This window comes from Schistocerca piceifrons, chromosome 5 (assembly GCF_021461385.2).
Source record: "Schistocerca piceifrons isolate TAMUIC-IGC-003096 chromosome 5, iqSchPice1.1, whole genome shotgun sequence".
Lineage (NCBI taxonomy): Eukaryota > Metazoa > Arthropoda > Insecta > Orthoptera > Acrididae > Schistocerca > Schistocerca piceifrons.
The window spans coordinates 115,440,980-115,460,245 of NC_060142.1; the positions used below are offsets into that span (position 1 = coordinate 115,440,980).

At 43.7% G+C, this 19,266-nt stretch overlaps 1 protein-coding gene across 1 annotated transcript in view; it reads left to right on the top strand.

Annotated features, from left to right (window-relative positions):
• The first annotated feature begins 5,137 nt into the window (after nt 1–5,137).
• LOC124798778 (juvenile hormone esterase-like) overlaps nt 5,138–19,266 on the top strand; it is a 368,794-nt gene continuing 354,665 nt past the window's right edge. The window contains exon 1 of the mRNA XM_047262308.1: nt 5,138–5,323. Within this exon, the coding sequence (XP_047118264.1) occupies nt 5,138–5,323 (186 nt within the window). The remainder of the gene's footprint in view (nt 5,324–19,266) is intronic.

The window sequence follows — 19,266 nt, forward strand, 5'->3', positions numbered from 1 at the left end:
TCGCAGAAGTGTACCCGTGGAGGCCAATCAGCTGCTGATAATGCCTGCACGCGCTGTACATGGAACGGAAACAACTGGTTCTCCCGTAGCACTCTCCATACAGTGACGTGGTCAACGTCACCTTGTACAGCAGCAACTTCTCTGACGCTGACATTAGGGTTATCGTCAACTGCACGAAGAATTGCCTCGTTCATTGCAGGTGTCCTCGTCGTTCTAGGTCTTCCCCAATCGCGAGTCATAGGCTGGAATGTTCCGCGCTCCCTAAGACGCCGATCAATTGCTTCGAACGTCTTCCTGTCGGGACACCTTCGTTCTGGAAATCTGTCTCGATACAAACGTACCGCGCCACGGCTATTGCCCCGTGCTAATCCATACATCAAATGGCCATCTGCCAACTCCGCATTTGTAAACATTGCACTGACTGCAAAACCACGTTCGTGATGAACACTAACCTGTTGATGCTACGTACTGATGTGCTTCATGCTAGTACTGTAGAGCAATGAGTCGCATGTCAACACAAGCACCGAAGTCAACATTACCTTCTTTCAATTGGGCCAACTGGCGGTGAATCGAGGAAGTACAGTACATACTGACGAAACTAAAATGAGCTGTAATATGGAAATTAATCGTTTCCGGACACATGTCCACATAACATCTTTTCTGTATTTGTGTGTGAGGAATGTTTCCTGAAAGTTTGGCCGTACCTTTTTGTAACACCCTGTATATGTGTGTGTGTGTGTGTGTGTGTGTGTGTGTGTTTGTGTGTGTGTGTGTGTGTGTATTCTGACATGTGCAAAGCAAATGACTATGTCCAGTCGTAAGGAAGGTATAGATTTGAGGTGGAATACTGTGACAGCACAGGGAAGAGTATGTCAAATCATAAGAATAGTACAAATATTTCTATTTCCAGAGCCACAGTTGTCAGCAGGTTGTATTTCCGATACTTTGCTGATTGTCTAATGTCGTCCAATTGAGACCGCAATCGTAATATTTAATTGTAAGTACAGTGATAAAATATATATGTAGCCGGTTTCCTAGGATGATTCTGGCTATGCATGCTTGGTGTGCAGCACCAGTGACCGATGCTGGGAATGATTCACGTTTCCAGCTAATGGTAGGAGGTGTCCAAATGGAGAGGCCTGTTCGGGTGCAGGAATGTAGCTGACTTAACCGTGTCGTCCTGTAGACGGCCGAATAACGAACTAATGCTTAGTATGTGTTGGACACCTTTTGTGATCGTGTGGAAATTTGAGAAGATTCAATATGGACATGTGTCTGCACTGGAGCATTATCCCCTCCCATGTCAATTGTCCGACCGACTGCTTCTTCACATTTCCCATCCTTATTTAGCTGAGAGAACATCAATTGTGGTGTGTGCATCTCCCTGGTGAAAGACAGATGGAAGACACATTTGCTGGCTCTCTAGACATAAGAAACTCCTTAGTTGACTTTGTAAATTATAGAAATGATTTGGAATCTGTTACATCACCAACATTGTTATTCGCGAGTCGAAATATCAGTTTCCTCTATTTTTTTCGAGTTTTCACATAAAGGTCTTCGCAGACGGGATACGTTACTCCGTGGTTTACAGCATGCTCCACCTTGCAAAAGCGTCGGGTTTCTAGAGAAATAATTTCCAGTCTATATCTTCGGATTTATGTTGCACGAGTGATACCACTATGCAAGCGATATTGCTATGTGCCTGATATCGAGAAGTATCGTGTAAATGTCATGATATTCTGGCAGACCATGTGAAACTATATATGTTCTTGTAATTCCGGAGTCTGGAGATTGGTGTAGAAAACAAGCAAGCAAGCAGGTCACGACCAGAAACGGTGACACCTTTGTGCCGAGGGGAAACGAGTCCATCTTTGTACAACAGTTCGGAGAGTGACTTCGGTCTGCTGAGAGCGCTGTGGTCACGTGTTGGAAGCAGATGACTTGTGACTGGTAGGTGAAGGAAAATATCTAGTGCTGCAAGGAGTATTTATGTAGCTGCCTGTCTTTGTGGTATATGTGGTAGATAGCTATATGCATGATGCAAAAGGGGCGATTTTGTATGGCACAGGATACAAATTGTATGTTTACTACATCGACATAGTGTGCAGTGATATATTGCCGGGTTGGAGATTGGTTTCCCACTCTAATATTCAAACTTCCATTCTCAGTCCCAGAGCAGAGTAATTGAGTGTCTTTCCGTATTTGACGATCTGTATGCCACTTTTGCATGATTTAACTGTCAGTGCAATGTGGCGATCTGTACACAGTAGTTTTGCCGCTGAAAGCCTCATCTGCAGAATAAAAAGGCAGGTAGTGCTCCTGCACCGGCAGCAGCGGCTGCAGGTTGGCTGGTAAATTCAGTAAGAGCCAATCAGAATGCTTCATTCATTCACAAGACATTCTTTGTGCTGGAACATAGGAGCCTCTACATAGAGGTGAGAACATTTGTGGTTTCGGATATGTTTGTTGAAAGCAGGAATTACCAATTTCCAGGAAGGGTAACACATGACCGACAGGGTGCCACATTAGTACCATCAGAAAGAATGCATTCGGTGTTATTCTGAGCTATTTTTGTAAACAGCTCCTGTTTGGGCAAGAATTTCCCTGCTGACAAGCTGAGACATCACGTAAGCTCCTACAAAAGCGACCGTTAACTATTTCTGCGGCACTTTACAATTTCCGAGAGGTCGACTTGGCTCTTATTTACATGATCATGTGACATCAGTATAACATTGAGAACCTTTTAGATGCGCCTGCACAGGTGAGCCGCTATACAGACATCTCTCACTTGAAGCTGGACTTGCAGGTACACATCAGTCACCGTAAACACGTGTGTGACCAGGTGCATCTCACAAGGCCCATTAGGATCGCTAGGAGCGATGTACCCTGTGCTATTCTGGGAAGCATTGGAACAGGTTTCTATAGCGCAAACTGTGACGTCAGTATCCACAGGTAGAAAGGTATCGCACCGGCAATGGTAAACACGCGTGTGCAGCCCAGAGGATGACTTGGCTCTTATTTATATAGGCAGGTGATGTCGGTATAACACTCGAAGAACTCTAACTGTATACCCCAAAATAGATGTGACTATCACCTGCTGGGTGTAGGTGATAGCGGCCTGAGGGCAATGGCTCGCGCCCCCTGTGCTCGTAAGTCTGGCGGAGGCTCGCAGTGGCATTGGCATGTGTGTGCTTTGGAGTCTCTGATGTGCTGCGGTTAACGATAGTTAGAAAGCATTTTTACGTGCGCTGAGTGTTTGTGCAATACCATCCCAGACCGCCATCTTGGATTACATCATGGAAGGGATGACAGTACCCCTCTGGTGGCGATACCGTGTACTAGGTCAGTTGGACTCCAGATCTCATCATGAACAAACTGGATGGAACTGCTGTCTCAAATTGTTTAAATAAACACTGCATGCAAAATAAAGACTTATGTCCATCCTCTCCAGCAGCCCAGCACAGGTTGAGTCCTTTTCCTGCCAATTACTAGGAAGAGGTGGTGGTTGGATGACTTAGGTTAATGGAGGTAGTGTGGTGTGTTGCATTGTCCTGCTTGAATTTGAACTTCCCGCCGTTTTATGGGGAGAGGGGTAGGGGGGGAGGCGAAGGGTTAGATTAGTAGAGGTTGCCCAATTGACTCATTTTCCCGCCAAAATCTGAACTTCCCGCCATGATGTCATTGCGACACTGCCATATCTATCGCCGCCATCTTGGATCCGCCACATTGAATAAATCTGACAAAATGCAGAGTGGGGTAACGTGCAGTTTGACCTACTACTTACAACGGTTGAAGAGAATCGTTCAACGTGACATAAGAGCAATGTTTCCGCGAATTGCTGTAGATTTCACTCCTGAGCCATCAACAAGTGTCAGCGTGCGATAAATTCAACGAAACATCAATGTTATAGGCTTTCAGAGTCTAAGGCTCACACACGTATCCTTGATGACTGCTTGGCACAAAGCTTTACACCTCGCCTGGGCTCGTCAACATCGACATAGGACTATTGACGACTGCAAACCTCTTGCCAGTCAGACGAGTCTAATTTCAAATGATATCGAGCGGATGATGTGTACGGGTATGGAGACAACTTCCTGAACCCATGAACCCTGCAGGTCAGCAGGGGACTGTTGAAGCTGGTGGAGGCTCTGTAATGGTGTGGGGTGTGTGCAGTTGGAGTGATATGGGACCCGTTATACGTCTAGATACAAGGTGACATGTAAGTAAGTGTCCTGGCTGATCACCTGCATCCATTCATGTCCGTTCTGCATTCCGACGGACTTGGGCAATACCAGCAGGACAATGCGACACCCCATACGTCCAGAATTGCTACAGGTTGGCTCCAGGAACAGTCTGGCCACCAAACTCCTCAGACATGAACATTACTGAGCATATCTGGGATGCCTTGAACTTGCTGTTCAGAAGAGATCTCCATCCTCTGTACTCTTAGGGATTTATGGACAGCTCTGCACGATTCATGCTACTTCAGACACTAGTTGAGTCCATGCCATGTCGTGTTGTGGCACTTTTGCGTGCTCACGGGGGAACTGTACGATATTAAGCAGGTGTACCAATTTCTTTGGCTCTTCAGTTAATGTTGGGCAGTGTTACCTAAGCGTGTTTGTTTTATACTGAAAGTAGGCGCATAAATTCTCGCAGCGGTGTGTTGGAATGATTCCTTTCTAGAGCTAGATAATGACTCTATAAGGTAGGGGCAGATAACAGTTTTCAGATAATATTTTCTAAATTTTTTTGTAAACTTCCGCGTCAGCCTGGAATGCAGGACGAAGCCGAAGTCACTGCCGCGCCAAAGAAGAGGCGTAATTTCTGAAGCGCAGCCTGTGAGGGAATTCTGTACACCAGATTCCAGGAGGGGGCAACTGCCGCGCCTTGGCCATCCTGGCCTGTGGTTAGTAATAGTAGGCAGTATTCCGTCCTGTCCTCCTCTTGACACACCTGCTCGAGGCTGCAGCACTAACCGCGTTACGCTGCGCTCGTAATCAGCCGTAACTGCTCCTGAACGCGCCTCTAAACGCTCGCGGCCTAATTACCCGCCGCGGGCAGCGGGAAGCGTTGCATGCCGGGAAAGTGTCCTCTTATAACTGCGAGGCGGCGGCGCTGGCGGCCAGTGCGAGAGATGTCGCCGCCGGAGGAAGAGGGCCGGCACGCGGAGGCCTCGCTGACAGTCCGCGTGGAGGCGGGGGCGGTGCGCGGCCGCGTCGCGGAGGCGGAGGGGGCGGCTGGCTGCCACCGGCGCTACCGCTACCGCAGCTTCCAGGGCATCCCGTACGCGCGGCCGCCAGTAGGCCAACTGCGGTTCAAGGTCAGTGCCGCTGCCGTAAAAATAGCGCGCTCCGCTGTCTTCCGCGTGCCGGCACTTGGCGAGCAGCGCCGCGTCTTCCGTGCGGCGAATAGGCGAGGCTGTACCTCGGTCGCATTGGGAGACGACAGGTTCACCCAACACAGACTCAAAGGAAGGCCTCGGCGCTTGTTCGTGACGTAACGTCAGCTAGGCACGGCGAACGCCAGGTCTGTTGCAGGCATACTCATAATGGTGGTGTCTCCCTCTCTGACATAGGAAAATGTGAAAACTATTGGCGGTAGTTGACCAACACGCATTGTTCTGAGAGATTTCTGCAATCAATTAATTGTGCAATTCATTACACTTCTTAACAAATAGCGTACTCCTGATTTCCACCTGTTTTAAGGATTGACATACAAAAACAACTTCATGGTCCAGCAGCAACAGAATTCGTGCTCCTTTACGTTATTTGTAAATCCGAGGAAGTTACGTTTGCACTGGGTTGCTTTTACAAGAAACTGTGAACATATTTGTGCTCTTCTTTAGGTATCTTGGTTGACTATGGGGTGAGGAGCACTGAATGTTAAAGAAATATCTTGCGATTGTACACGTTGGGGGACGGGGTGGGGGTCAGACGAAGAGGCAAAAGAGAGATACTTGTTTCACCAAATAATTTTTTTTAATCTTATAAAGTTTCTCCTTTCAGTTGCAAGAGGGGAATACTTATCTTTTCTAATGGGTATGTTTAAAAAAGTTTAAGCTCAGCAGTATTTTCGATATATGAAGCTATTTTGTTTCCTGTTTAGTATTCCTTTCGTTGAAAACGACTGCAATCTAATGACTGGCAACAGTTGGACATTTACACATGTAAATTAGTTCACATTTCCAGTGACGATGTCAAACGAAAATAAATAAATAAAAGAAACGAGTTCATTGTAAGGGGGTTGGGGTAAGTTTCGACAGCAAAATGGATCAACTAAATATAGTTTCTTGAATGTAAAATTTCCGAAGCTTGCAATGGGGCAGAGCATCTTCTCATATTGATCTACGTTTGTTTCGACAGGATTCAGTAATACAGAATTATGAACTTCATTTGTAGCTCTACGATAGTAAGAAAATCTTTCATCTAAATAAAACTGCAGAATCCAAAACAATACCAAACAGTTTGTCCAAAAATAAGAGATTTATAATGATAAGCACGCCCAGCCGTTTCTGCCTGCAACAGACCTGGCGTTCGCCGTGCCTAGGCGTCACGAACAAGCGCCGAGACCTGTACCTGCCCAGTTTCGACCGTTGGGGATGTCTGACGACTTCGGTGGTCGTTCCGAGTTCTGAGAGATGGGAGACGCTGTATAGCACCGTCTAAGCCGTGTTCACACACGCAAGTGTCGCCACAGCTAGTGGCATACTGCAGTTCCATGTGTGAACTCCCAATGTTTAGTGGCGCAACAGAAGAGACGCAACTTTTGTCAGACCACAAAAAGTGTACTTTGTTGCGCTACTTTGCTTCCACCACTGCTCCCTGGTCGCAGTATTTCGAAACACGAGAATTCTGCCACAGTTTTGTTGTTGTTGTGGTCTTCAGTCCTTAGACTGGTTTGATGCAGCTCTCTATGCTACCCTATCCTGTGCAAGCTTCTTCATCTCCCAGTACTTCCTGCAACCTACATCCTTCTGAGTCTGCTTAGTGTACTCATCTCTAGGTCTCCCTCTACGATTTTTACCTTCCACGCTGCCCTCCAATGCTAAATTGGTGATCCATTGATGCCTCAGAACATGGACTACCAACCGGTCCCTTCTTCTAGTCAAGTTGTGCCACAAACTCCTCTTCTCGCCAATTTTATTCAGTACCTCCTGATTAGTTATGTAATCTACCCATCTAATCTTCAGCATTCTTCTGTAGCACCACATTTCGAAAGCTTCTATTCTCTTCTTGTCCAAACTATTTATCGTCCATGTTTCATTTCCATACATGGCTATACTCCATACAAATACTTTCAGAAACGACTTCCTGACACTTAAATCTATACTCGATGTTAACAAATTTCTCTTCTTCAGAAACGCTTTCCTTGCCATTGCCAGTCTACATTTTCTATCATCTCTACTTTGACCATCATCAGTTATTTTACTCCCTAAATAGCAAAACTCCTTTACTACTTTAAGTGTCTCATTTCCTAATCTAATTCCCTCAGCATCACCCGATTTAATTTGACTACATTCCATTATCCTCGTTTTGCTTTTCTTGATGTTCATCTTATACCCTCCTTTCAAGACACTGTCCATTCCGTTTCTGTACAAATTGTAAATAGCCTTTCGCTCCCTGTATTTTACCCCTGCCACCATCAGAATTTGAAAGAAAGTTTTCCAGTTAACACTGTCAAAAGCGTTCTCTAAGTCTACAAATGCTAGAAACGTAGGTTTGCCTTTTCTTAATCTTTCTTCTAAGATAAGTCGTAGGGTCAGTATTGCGTCACGTGTTCCAACATTTCTACGGAATCCAAACTGATCTTCCCCGAAGTCCGCTTCTACCAGTTTTTCCATTCGTCTGTAAAGAATTCATGTTAGTATTTTGCAGCTGTGACTTATTAAACTGATAGTTCGGTAATTTTCACATCTGTCAACACCTGCTTTCTTTGGGATTGGAATTATTACATTCTTCTTGAAGTCTGAGGGTATTTCGCCTGTCTCATACATCTTGCTCACCAGATGGTAGAGTTTTGTCATGACTGGCCCTCCCAAGGCCGTCAGTAGTTCTAATGGAATGTTGTCTACTCCCGGGAGCTTGTTTCGGCTCAGGTCTTTCACGCTCTGTCTAACTCTTCACGCAGTATCTTATCTCCCATTTCGTCTTCATCTACATCCTCTTCCATTTCCATAATATTGTCCTCAAGTACATCGCCTTTGTATAAACCCTCTATATACTCCTTCCACCTTTCTGCCTTCCCTTCTTTGCTTAGAACTGGGTTTCCATCTCAGCTCTTGATGTTCATACAAGTAGTTATCTTCTCTCCAAAGGTCTCTTTAATTTTCCTGTAGGCAGTATCTATCTTACCCCTAGTGAGATAAGTCTCAACATCCTTACATTTGTCCTCTAGCCATCCCTGCTTAGCCATTTTGCACTTGCTGTCGATCTCATTTTTGAGACGTTTGTATTCCTTTTCTACTTCGACCATCATCAGTTATTTTGCTCCCCAAATAGCAAAACTCCTTTACTACTTTAAGTGTCTCATATCCTAATCTAATTCCCTCAGCATCACCCGACTTAATTCGACTACATTCCATTATCCTCGTTTTGCTTTGTCACTGTTATCGTGGAGTAATTAACTGCTGCTGTACTCCATTCTGTTTCATTGTGTTTTCAAGTGAAAACAGTGTTTGGCACGTACATTTTCGCAGCTTGTGGCACTACAAGAGCAGAAAACCATTTTTGATCTACAGCAATGTGTGTGTGTGTGTGTGTGTGTGGGCGGAGGGGTGGGGGGGGGGGGGGGGGCGAGGTGGGCGGAGGTGGGGGGAGTATATTTGCAAACCAATGACGTACCCACAATCTCAAAAGATTTTTGGGTGAATGAATAACCTTAATATGCGTAACAAAAGAAGCGAGTCGTATATATTGCATAATTTGTGAGGCCAAGCATTGTATGAACTGTCGAGTACATGCAGGAAATAGCTCCAGAGTGTGATGTGGCAGCTGTTAATCTAAAGATTAGTTATTCTAAATTTGTCAATGAATACAATAAGTTTCTAAAATCTTGGAAGAATGGTGTATCTGCAGATGATATTTACGTTCCAGCTCTTGGTTGTTTTACCATTGCAGACAGCATTTTCGTCTCCATGTGTTACTTCTTTTAGAGAAGTGTTTGTGGTCCCCGATTTATCCCTGAACGAAATTTATTTTCGGATCCAACCTTTGAGTTTCGTCTGCCTTGCATTTAACTCTTGTCGCAGCTCTAATGTCATAACCTGTAATGTAACAATCATGCCCGCCTATATGATTTCAGTTGACCCAATGTTGAAAATTGTGCAGTTGTATAGATTTTCTGGCGTCCTGAGTGAACAGTAGTTCACGATGCCACTACAGAAACCCACAACCTGTGGCGCCACATTAGTTGCTTGTGTGAACCCGGCTTAACAGTTGTGGCATTCCGCCTCGTTTCTTACCCATTGTGATAGCAGTGCGCCAAGCGTCGAGCAAGCTACATTTGGAACACGATATCGGATGAATGCGAATTGTATCGTTTATACTGGTTTATAACATAGTTGCTACAACAGGGAGCGTATGTAGTGCCATAAAAATCGACAATAACTAAAAAATTACACTGTATTTGTCATTTTTAATCTTCTAAGGACTGTTTATTTGCGATTCTCTTGCAAAGTACAGCTATCTACTGAAGAATGTCGTTTTCCTTTAGTAACAAGAAACCGCTAGTAAACACCAGTAGAACTGACCTTTTGCAGAACGATGTCATATCATCTACCCAATAATGTGAAGTTTTTTCGCTACACTTCCAGCCAAATCAGTGAATTTGGAACGACGGAAACCGGTTTGTAATGTGATACACTATCTAACTTACCAAATAAGCCACCACACCTTTAGCTGAAGGAAAACCACACAGACGTGATAATAAATCGTCAAAAACAATGAAACTGTTTCCGAATACAGAAAAAATTAGTTCTACAATTATTCCTACATCAGAGCCACAAACGACAAGAATCTTCAACAAACCCCTATTGAAGCAGAACTGATAACATTTACAAATACATTCATGTATGTATTAGAAACTCGAGTAAAGTGTAAGAATGGGCGAATCATTAGCCTCCATAATCTTTTTTTTACATGTCGAGGAAAGTGCCTAACATAATTTAGAAGAGACAACAACAAAAATATATGCTTCTCATCCATGAATTGTGCATTTAGTCTCTTGCTGTCAGCGCAGGAAGCTGCAACTATACACGTAAAAAAATGGTTCAAATGGCTCTGAGCACTATGGGACTTAACACCTATGGTCATCAGTTTCCTAGAACTTAGAACTACTTAAACCTAACTAACCTAAGGACAGCACACAACACCCAGTCATCACGAGGCAGAGAAAATCCCTGGTCCCGCCGGGAATCGAACGCGGGAACCCGGACGCGGGAAGCGAGAACGCTACCGCACGACCAACTATACACATATCCGAAAACATTTCTTCATGAATAAGTTGTAGCTTGTGTCATTGAATCAATGAGGTTCGGCTGTCTTCACATGTACTTCAGAATAATTCACGTCTCTTGGTAATTTATTAATGCATGTAACGCAATAATATAACAATTATTTTGTCAATTAAATAGAAAAATAATTAAAAACAAACATTGTCCTTATGACACATGTGACTGCTTTCTCACCGCCTGGAGCGCTAATGTAGCTTCAGTTGTCAAACGGTAACAACTAAAGAGTGTCCCAAAAAGAATGACCCGATTTTAAATAGAATTATTTATTAGGAAGAAGGGCTTAACACCAACAAATTGCATACTAAATTACTCAGAAAAGGCAGAAGTTTATAAAAATCCATCATAAATGTTCAATATGTCCTCCATTGGCTGCACAGATGCCATCTAGCCGATAGCCGAATTCATCCCAAACTGAGCGTAAGGTGTCTTCTGTCACTGAAGCTACAGCAGTTGATATTCTGGTTTTTAGTTCATCAACGTCACGAGGTAAGGGAGGAACGTAAACACATTGTTTAACATATTCCCACAGGAAGAAATCACATGATGTTAAGTCAGGGGACCTAGGAGGTCAAGAGCGTAAAGCCTGATCTGGTGGACCTGTACGCTCTATCCAAAGTTGGGCACTTTGGCATTGAGGAAACTGCGCACGTTGTTGTGCCAGTGCGGTGGTGCTCCATCTTGGTGATAGATGAAATTGTCAGAGTCAAGTTGTGGGAATAACCAGTTCCGCTTAAATGCTCATCGGGTTTGTTCCACTGTTTGTTCAGGAACGCGTGGCGGGGCAGGACTTTTGCCTTTACAGAGATACTCTGTTTCTTAGCACGAAATCGAATATGAAACGCCCACTGAACTGCGATCACTGATTGAGTACGACGAAATTCAATAACGCAATACGCCTTCTGCTCCGCGGACGCCATATTGCGCGAGACTGGCTCCACAGTCCAGGTCAGCACTCGTAGCGACATCTAGTGGATTTTTTCTGAAACTCTAGACCATGCTGAATACATGTCACAATATTATTACAAATTAAAATCGGGTCACTCTTTTTGGGACACCGTGTATAGTGCGAAAGGAACTTGGCTTGTCACGTTGGGTATACTTCCCACCGTGACTTAATGATTCTTAGAAATATTGTTACTAGTTTGCTCTTTTCAGTACCTAATTATTTCCAAGCTCGAAAGTAACGCGTGTAGATAACCGGTTACCCTATATCCATTTCAGAAATGCTGTCTGCAGTTAATGCCCCATTACTCCAGGTGTAGGTCCAGTGTGTCCAGCACATAGACAAGGTGGGTACAGGCTCTCAGCTGGCCTCCTTCTGGCACTGAGACAGAACCAGCTTTCATCAGACAATACAGCAGACCCCCACAATGCTCTTCAAAAAGCTCTCGCTTGACACCACTGAAGTCGCAAATGGCGGTGATGTGGGATTAGTGGAATGCACGTTACAAGGCGTCTGGCTCGGATCTGTCCTTGAAGTAATCCATTTGTAACAGTTCGTTGTGTCTCTGTGGTTCCAACTGCTGCTCAAGTTACTGCTGCAGATGCAGTACGATGTGCCAGACCCACACGCTGAACTCGATGGTCTTTCCTCTCGGTAGTGCCACGTGGCCATCTGGAACCCAGTCTTCTTGCGACTGTACATTCTCATGACCACCACTTCCAATAGTCATGTACAGTGGCTAAATTCTTGCCAAGTCTTTCTGTAGTATCACAGAAGGAACATCCAACTTCTGGTAGTCCTATTACACAACCTTGTTCAAACTCAGTGAGGTAATGATATGGGATCTTTGTTGCCTTAAAGGCATTGTTGACTATCATACCACATTCAAATGCAAACGTAACTACCGGTCACGGCCATTACTGTGTATTTAAAGCAAACCTGATTTGCATCCTCATAGTGGTGTTACGAGCGCCACTCTTAAGCGACTGGAGCAAAACCCTTCAGATTAGGAACATACCTACTAACTTTCGTTTATGTCATACAACTCCTCCTTGGTGGTGCGACTTTTTTTCCGTCAGTTTATTAGTCAAGACAGTAATTCCTGAGATTAGCCGCCGCATACAGACAGAAAAAAGCGGCAGAGGAGTTAAGTTTATTATATTCTTCTTTGCTTTAATCCCGTCTGTTATTGGGTCAACTGTACTCAAGATTTGGCGAATTTATTTCTATTTAACTCCGCAACCGGATGCCCTTACTGTTGCTGAAGCCACCAGTTACCTTAGGAAGGGAAGACGTGCGCTGTCTGTGAGCTCTGTATACTTTGTTTTGTGTCTTTGACCGTATTTTCACTGTATGTCATATTTCCTGAGGTGGAAATTGGGGACCAGTCCAGCATCTGGTTTAACGAGCGTGGGAAACCGCCTAAAAACCAAACTCAAGCCGGCTGGTGCTCCAGCCACAGTCGTTATTCTGGATTGCGTCCCTGTCTGAGAAGCTGGCACGCTGCGCGGTGTGCTATATGAGCAGGTCAGGGGACTACAATTTGTAATATATGTAGATACACACAAGTCTTCCTCAAGAGTCATTCTATCTCTGCTAGTGAAATCTATATCTACACTAGTTCCTGAGATCAGCCTTCACATACTGGCAGAAGAATGTAGTGCGGGACTTTAATTTATAATATGTATAGATTTTGGTCAAGATTCTATTGTCTCTGGATTCGTGGCAGCTGTCACTTTACTGCTTTTCCCAGGGGATAGCACCTGCTCTCTAGCTGAATTGCTTTCAGGTCCCACTACCCCGATGATATATTCCAAATGCCAGTTAAATATTGAACTCAAACACACACACACACACACACACACACACATATATATATATATATATATATATATATATATATATATATATATATATATATTACAGGGTGGAGCAGAGGAAACGCATGTTATTCACTACTGAATTACTGGGACAAAATAATAAAAACAGGCATTAAATGATAGATTTTTTAATGCAGTTTTGAAATATACATACTTTAATTATGTTCGAAAAATAATGTCTTAGAGATGACGTCCTTCTCGCTGGATACAAATTTGGATCCTCTCCCGAAAGTTACACGTGGCTCTCTCCAACATTTCATGCGGCACGGCTTTCCTAATGAATGGAATTCTTCAGGTCATCGATTGTCCGAGGCTTTTTCATGTAGACTTTTGGTTCTTAATATCCCCACAAAAGGAAGTCGCATATCGACAAATCGGGTGAACGAGAGGGCCAGTAAACATCACCATATCTCGAAATAACATGACCTGGGGACATTTGTCGAACCACTTCCATGGATGCTCTCGCCGTGTGAGCTGTGGGACCGTCCTGCTGAAGCCATATTTATCTCATGTTCACGTGACGTCTTTCAAGTTCTGCATGAAGAAAGTTGTTTAACATTTTAACGTAGCACGCTGATGTCACAGTAACTGTGCTTCATCACTCATGAAAACTGTAGCATCTGCATCTTCCGTAAAAATTTCGTCCATTACGCCACAAAACTGCGCTGCACAAAATCCCCTTTACTAAGCTACTGGACGATCATTATCTTGTACGGGTGAAACTTAAGATCGTCATGTAAGATGCGGTGAAGCGAACGACGTGACGTACCCAGCACTACAGCCCGTCGTCTAGCCGATCGTTTCGGACCAGATATATATACAGGGTGTTTCAAAAATGACCGGTATATTTGAAACGGCAATAAAAACTAAACGAGCAGCGATAGAAATACACCGTTTGTTGCAATATGCTTGGGACAACAGTACATTTTCAGGCGGACAAACTTTCGAAATTACAGTAGTTACAATTTTCAACAACAGATGGCGCTGCAAGTGATGTGAAAGATATAGAAGACAACGCAGTCTGTGGGTGCGCCATTCTGTACGTCGTCTTTCTGCTGTAAGCGTGTGCTGTTCACAACGTGCAAGTGTGCTGTAGACAACATGGTTTATTCCTTAGAACAGAGGATTTTTCTGGTGTTGGAATTCCACCGCCTAGAACACAGTGTTGTTGCAACAAGACGAAGTTTTCAACGGAGGTTTAATGTAACCAAAGGACCGAAAAGCGATACAATAAAGGATCTGTTTGAAAAATTTCAACGGACTGGGAACGTGACGGATGAACGTGCTGGAAAGGTAGGGCGACCGCGTACGGCAACCACAGAGGGCAACGCGCAGCTAGTGCAGCAGGTGATCCAACAGCGGCCTCGGGTTTCCGTTCGCCATGTTGCAGCTGCGGTCCAACGTATCGTCTCATGCACCAGAGTTTACACCTCTATCCATACAAAATTCAAACGCGGCAACCCCTCAGCGCCGCTACCATTGCTGCACGAGAGACATTCGCTAACGATATAGTGCACAGGATTGATGACGGCGATATGCATGTGGGCAGCATTTGGTTTACTGACGAAGCTTATTTTTACCTGGACGGCTTCGTCAATAAACAGAACTGGCGCATATGGGGAACCGAAAAGCCCCATGTTGCAGTCCCATCGTCCCTGCATCCTCAAAAAGTACTGGTCTGGGCCGCCATTTCTTCCAAAGGAATCATTGGCCCATTTTTCAGATCCGAAACGGTTACTGCATCACGCTATCTGGACATTCTTCGTGAATTTGTGGCAGTACAAACTGCCTTAGACGACACTGCAAACACCTCGTGGTTTATGCAAGATGGTGCCCGGCCACATCGCACGGCCGACGTCTTTAATCTCCTGAATGAATATTTCGATGATCGTGTGATTGCTTTGGGCTATCCGAAACATACAGGAGGCGGCGTAGATTGGCCTCCCTATTCGCCAGACATGAACCCCTGTGACTTCTTTCTGTGGGGACACTTGAAAGACCAGGTGTACCGCCAGAATCCAGAAACAATTGAACAGCTGAAGCAGTACATCTCATCTGCATGTGAAGCCATTCCGCCAGACACGTTGTCAAAGGTTTCGGGTAATTTCATTCAGAGACTACGCCATACTATTGCTACGCATGGTGGATATCTGGAAAATATCGTGCTATAGAGTTTCCCAGACCGCAGCGCCATCTGTTGTTGAAAATTGTAACTACTATAATTTCGAAAGTTTGTCTGCCTGAAAATGTACTGTTGTCCCAAGCATATTGCAACAAACGGTGTATTTCTATCGCTGCTCGTTTAGTTTTTATTGCCGTTTCAAATATACCGGTCATTTTTGAAACACCCTGTATATATATATATGATGAGTCTGTAATACAAGTATATATTTGTAAGCCTCCCCCCCCCCCCCCATGGATCATGGACCTTGCCATTGGTGGGGAGGCTTGCGTGTCTCAGCGATACAGATAGCCGTACCGTAGGTGCAACCACAACGGAGGGGTATCTGTTGAGAGGCCAGACAAACGTATGGTTCCTGAAGAGGGGCAGCAGCCTTTTCAGTAGTTGCAGGGACAACAGTCTGGATAATTGACTGATCTGGCCTCGTAACATTAACCAAAACGACCTTGCTGTGCTGGTACTGCAAATGGCTGAAAGCAAGGAGAAACTACAGCTGTAATTTTTCCTAAGGGCATGCAACTTTACTGTATGATTAAATGATGATGGCGTCCTTTTGGGTAAAATATTCATGTGGTAAAATAGTACCCCACTCGGATCTCTGGGCGGGGACAACTCAGGAGGACGTTGTTATCAGGAGAAAGAAAACTGGTGTTCTACAGATCGGAGTGCGGAATGCCAGATCCCTTAATTGGGTAGGTAGGTAAGAAAATTTAAAAAGGGAGATAGACAGGTTAAAGTTAGATATAGTGGGCATTAGTGAAGGTTGGTGGCAGGAGGATCAAGACCTTTGGTCAGGTAAATACATAGTTACAAATACAAAATAAAATAGGGAAATGCAGTAGAAGGTTTAATGATGAATAAAAAATAGGAGCACAGGTAAGCTACTACGAATAGCACAGTGAACGCATTATTGTAGCCAAGATAGACACGAAGTCCACGCTTATCACAATAGAATAAGTTTATATGCCAGCTAACTCCGCAGATGACGAAGAGACTGGTGAAATGTATAATGAGATAAAAGAAATTATTCAGATAGTGAAGGGAGACGAGAATTTAACAATCATTGGAATTCGAATCACTGGAATTCGATAGTAGGAAAAGAGAGAGAAAGAAATGTAGTGGGTGAATATGGAATGAGGAAAGGAAAGAAAGAGAAAGTTGCCTGGTAGAATTTCGGACAGAAAAATATCTTAATGATAGCTAACACGGGGTTAAAAATCATGAAAAAAGGTTGTATACATGGAAGAGGCCTGGAGACACTGGAGGGTTTCAAATAAATTATATAATGGTCAGATACAGATTTTGGAATCAGGTTTTAAATTGTGGACTCTGATCATAATCTATTGGTTATGAACTATAGATTAAAACTGCAGAAAGGTGGGAATTTAAGGAGATGGGACCTGGATAAACTGAAAGAACCAGAGGTTGCAGAGAGTTTCAGAGAGAGCATTAGGGCATGATTGACAAGAATGGGGGAAAGAAGTACAGTAGAAGAAGAATGGGTGGCTTTGAGAGATGAAATAGTGAAGACAGCAGACGATCAAGTAGGTAAAAAGACGAGGTCTAGTAGAAATCCTTGGGTAACAGAAGATATATTGAATTTATTAGTGAAAGGAGAAAATATAGAAATTCAGTAAATGGAGCAGGCAAAAAGGAATACAAACGCCTCAAAAATGAGATCGACAGGAAGTGCAAAATGGCTAAGCAGGGATGGCTAGAGGACAAATGTAAGGATGTAGAGGCATATATCACTAGGCGTAAGATAGACACTGCCTACAGGAAAATTAAAGAGACCTTTGGAGAAAAGAGAACCACTTGTATGAACATCAAGAGCTCAGATGGAAAACCAGTTCTAAGCAAAGAAGGGAAGGCAGAAAGTTGGGAGGAGTATATAGATGGTCTATACAAGAGCGATATAATTCAGGACAATATTATCGAAATGGAAGAGGACGTAGATGAAGATGAAATGGGAGATATGATACTGTGTGAATAATTTGAGAGAGCACTGAAAGACCTAAGTCGAAACAAGGCGGGAGTAGACAACATTCCATTAGAACTACTTGCTACAGAGATGTGAAATACCATCAGACTTTAAGAAGAATATAATAATTCCAATCCCAAAGAAAGCAGGCGTTGACAGGTGTGAAAATTACCGAACTATCAGTTTAATAAGTCAGGCTGCAAAATACTAACACGAATTCTTTACAGTCGAATGGAAAACCCCGTAGAAGCCAGCCTCGGGGAGGATCAGTTTGGGTTCCGTAGAAATGTTGAAACACGTGAGGCAATACTGACCCTACGAATTATCTCAGAAGAGGTTTGCCGATGACACCGTAATTCTGTCAGAGACGGCAAAGGACTTGGAAGAGCAGTTGAATGGAATGGACAGTGTCTTGAAAGGAGGATACAAGATGAACATTAACAAACGCAAAACGAGGATAATGGAATGTAATCAAATTAAATCAGGTGATGCTGAGGAAATTAGATTAGGAAATGAGATACTTAAAGTAGTTAGTGAGTTTTGCTATTTGAGAAGCAAAATAACTGATGATGATCGAAGTAGGGAGGATATAAAATGTAGACTGGCAATGGCAAGGAAAGCGTTTCTGAAGAAGAGAAATTTTTTATCATAGAGCATAGATTTGTGTCAGGAAGCCTTTTCTGAAAGCCTTAATAAGGAGTGCAGCCAAGTGTAGAAGTGAAACATGGACAGTAAATAGTTTAGAAAAGAAGAGAATAGAAGCTTTCGAAATGCCGTGCCACAGAATAATGCTGAAGGTTAGATGAGTAGATCGCGTAACTAATGAGGAGGCGCTGAACAGAATTGGGGAGAAGAGGAATTTGTGGCACAACTGAATAAGGGATCGGTTGGTGGGAAATGTTCCAAGGCATCAAGGGATCACTAATTTAGTATTGGAGGGCAGCGTTGAGGGTAAAAATCGTAGATAGAGACCAAGAGATGAATATACTAAACAGATTCAGAAGGGTGTAGGTTGCAGTAGTTACTTGGGGGACATGAAGAAGCTTGCACAGGATAGAGTAGCATGGAGAGCTGCATCAAACCAGTCTGTGGACTGAAGACCAGGTACATGTATTAGACACACAACATTAATATAAGCAACAAACTACACACAAAAGCCTTCCTCGTCAATCAGTCTACCTGTTGGTGAAAATATATCAAAATCCCAACGCCTGTCCTTGAGGTTAACTGAAATGTACAGCCAGAAACTGTGGCATAGGCTTTTAATTTATGATATGTATATAATAGAAGATTTATAGTGTTTGTTTCCTTTTTTTATATGTTCCGATGGCTACCAAGTGAACACACGTGGTCACACCTTGGGTTCAGGATTTTTGTAGGTGCGGAGACTGGGCACGTGATGTGGTGGCGCTACAGGTGCAGAATGGCAGGCTCGAGGAGTTGGTGAGAGTGGCTTTCGTATGCGTGAAGGTGTCCATTTAACAGTGTTGTCTGGGAACATATTTATTGTTCGCAATTTTACAACATGAGTTGTCTTCTCTGGTAAAGCATGACAAAGAATGTGAATGCAGCAGCATCTGGATCAGAAGTCTGCATGCGCAAGTGTTTAGTGGCTCACTCACCAATTTTGGGTGTGGGGTTGTGTTAAATGGATCCAAAATATCAAGCTAAATCATTTCAAAGCATTCTGATGCCTCAGACAACCTCTGAAGAGGAATTCTTTTATGGTTGAGATTGGCCCACTGTGCAAATCATATGCAGTTATGA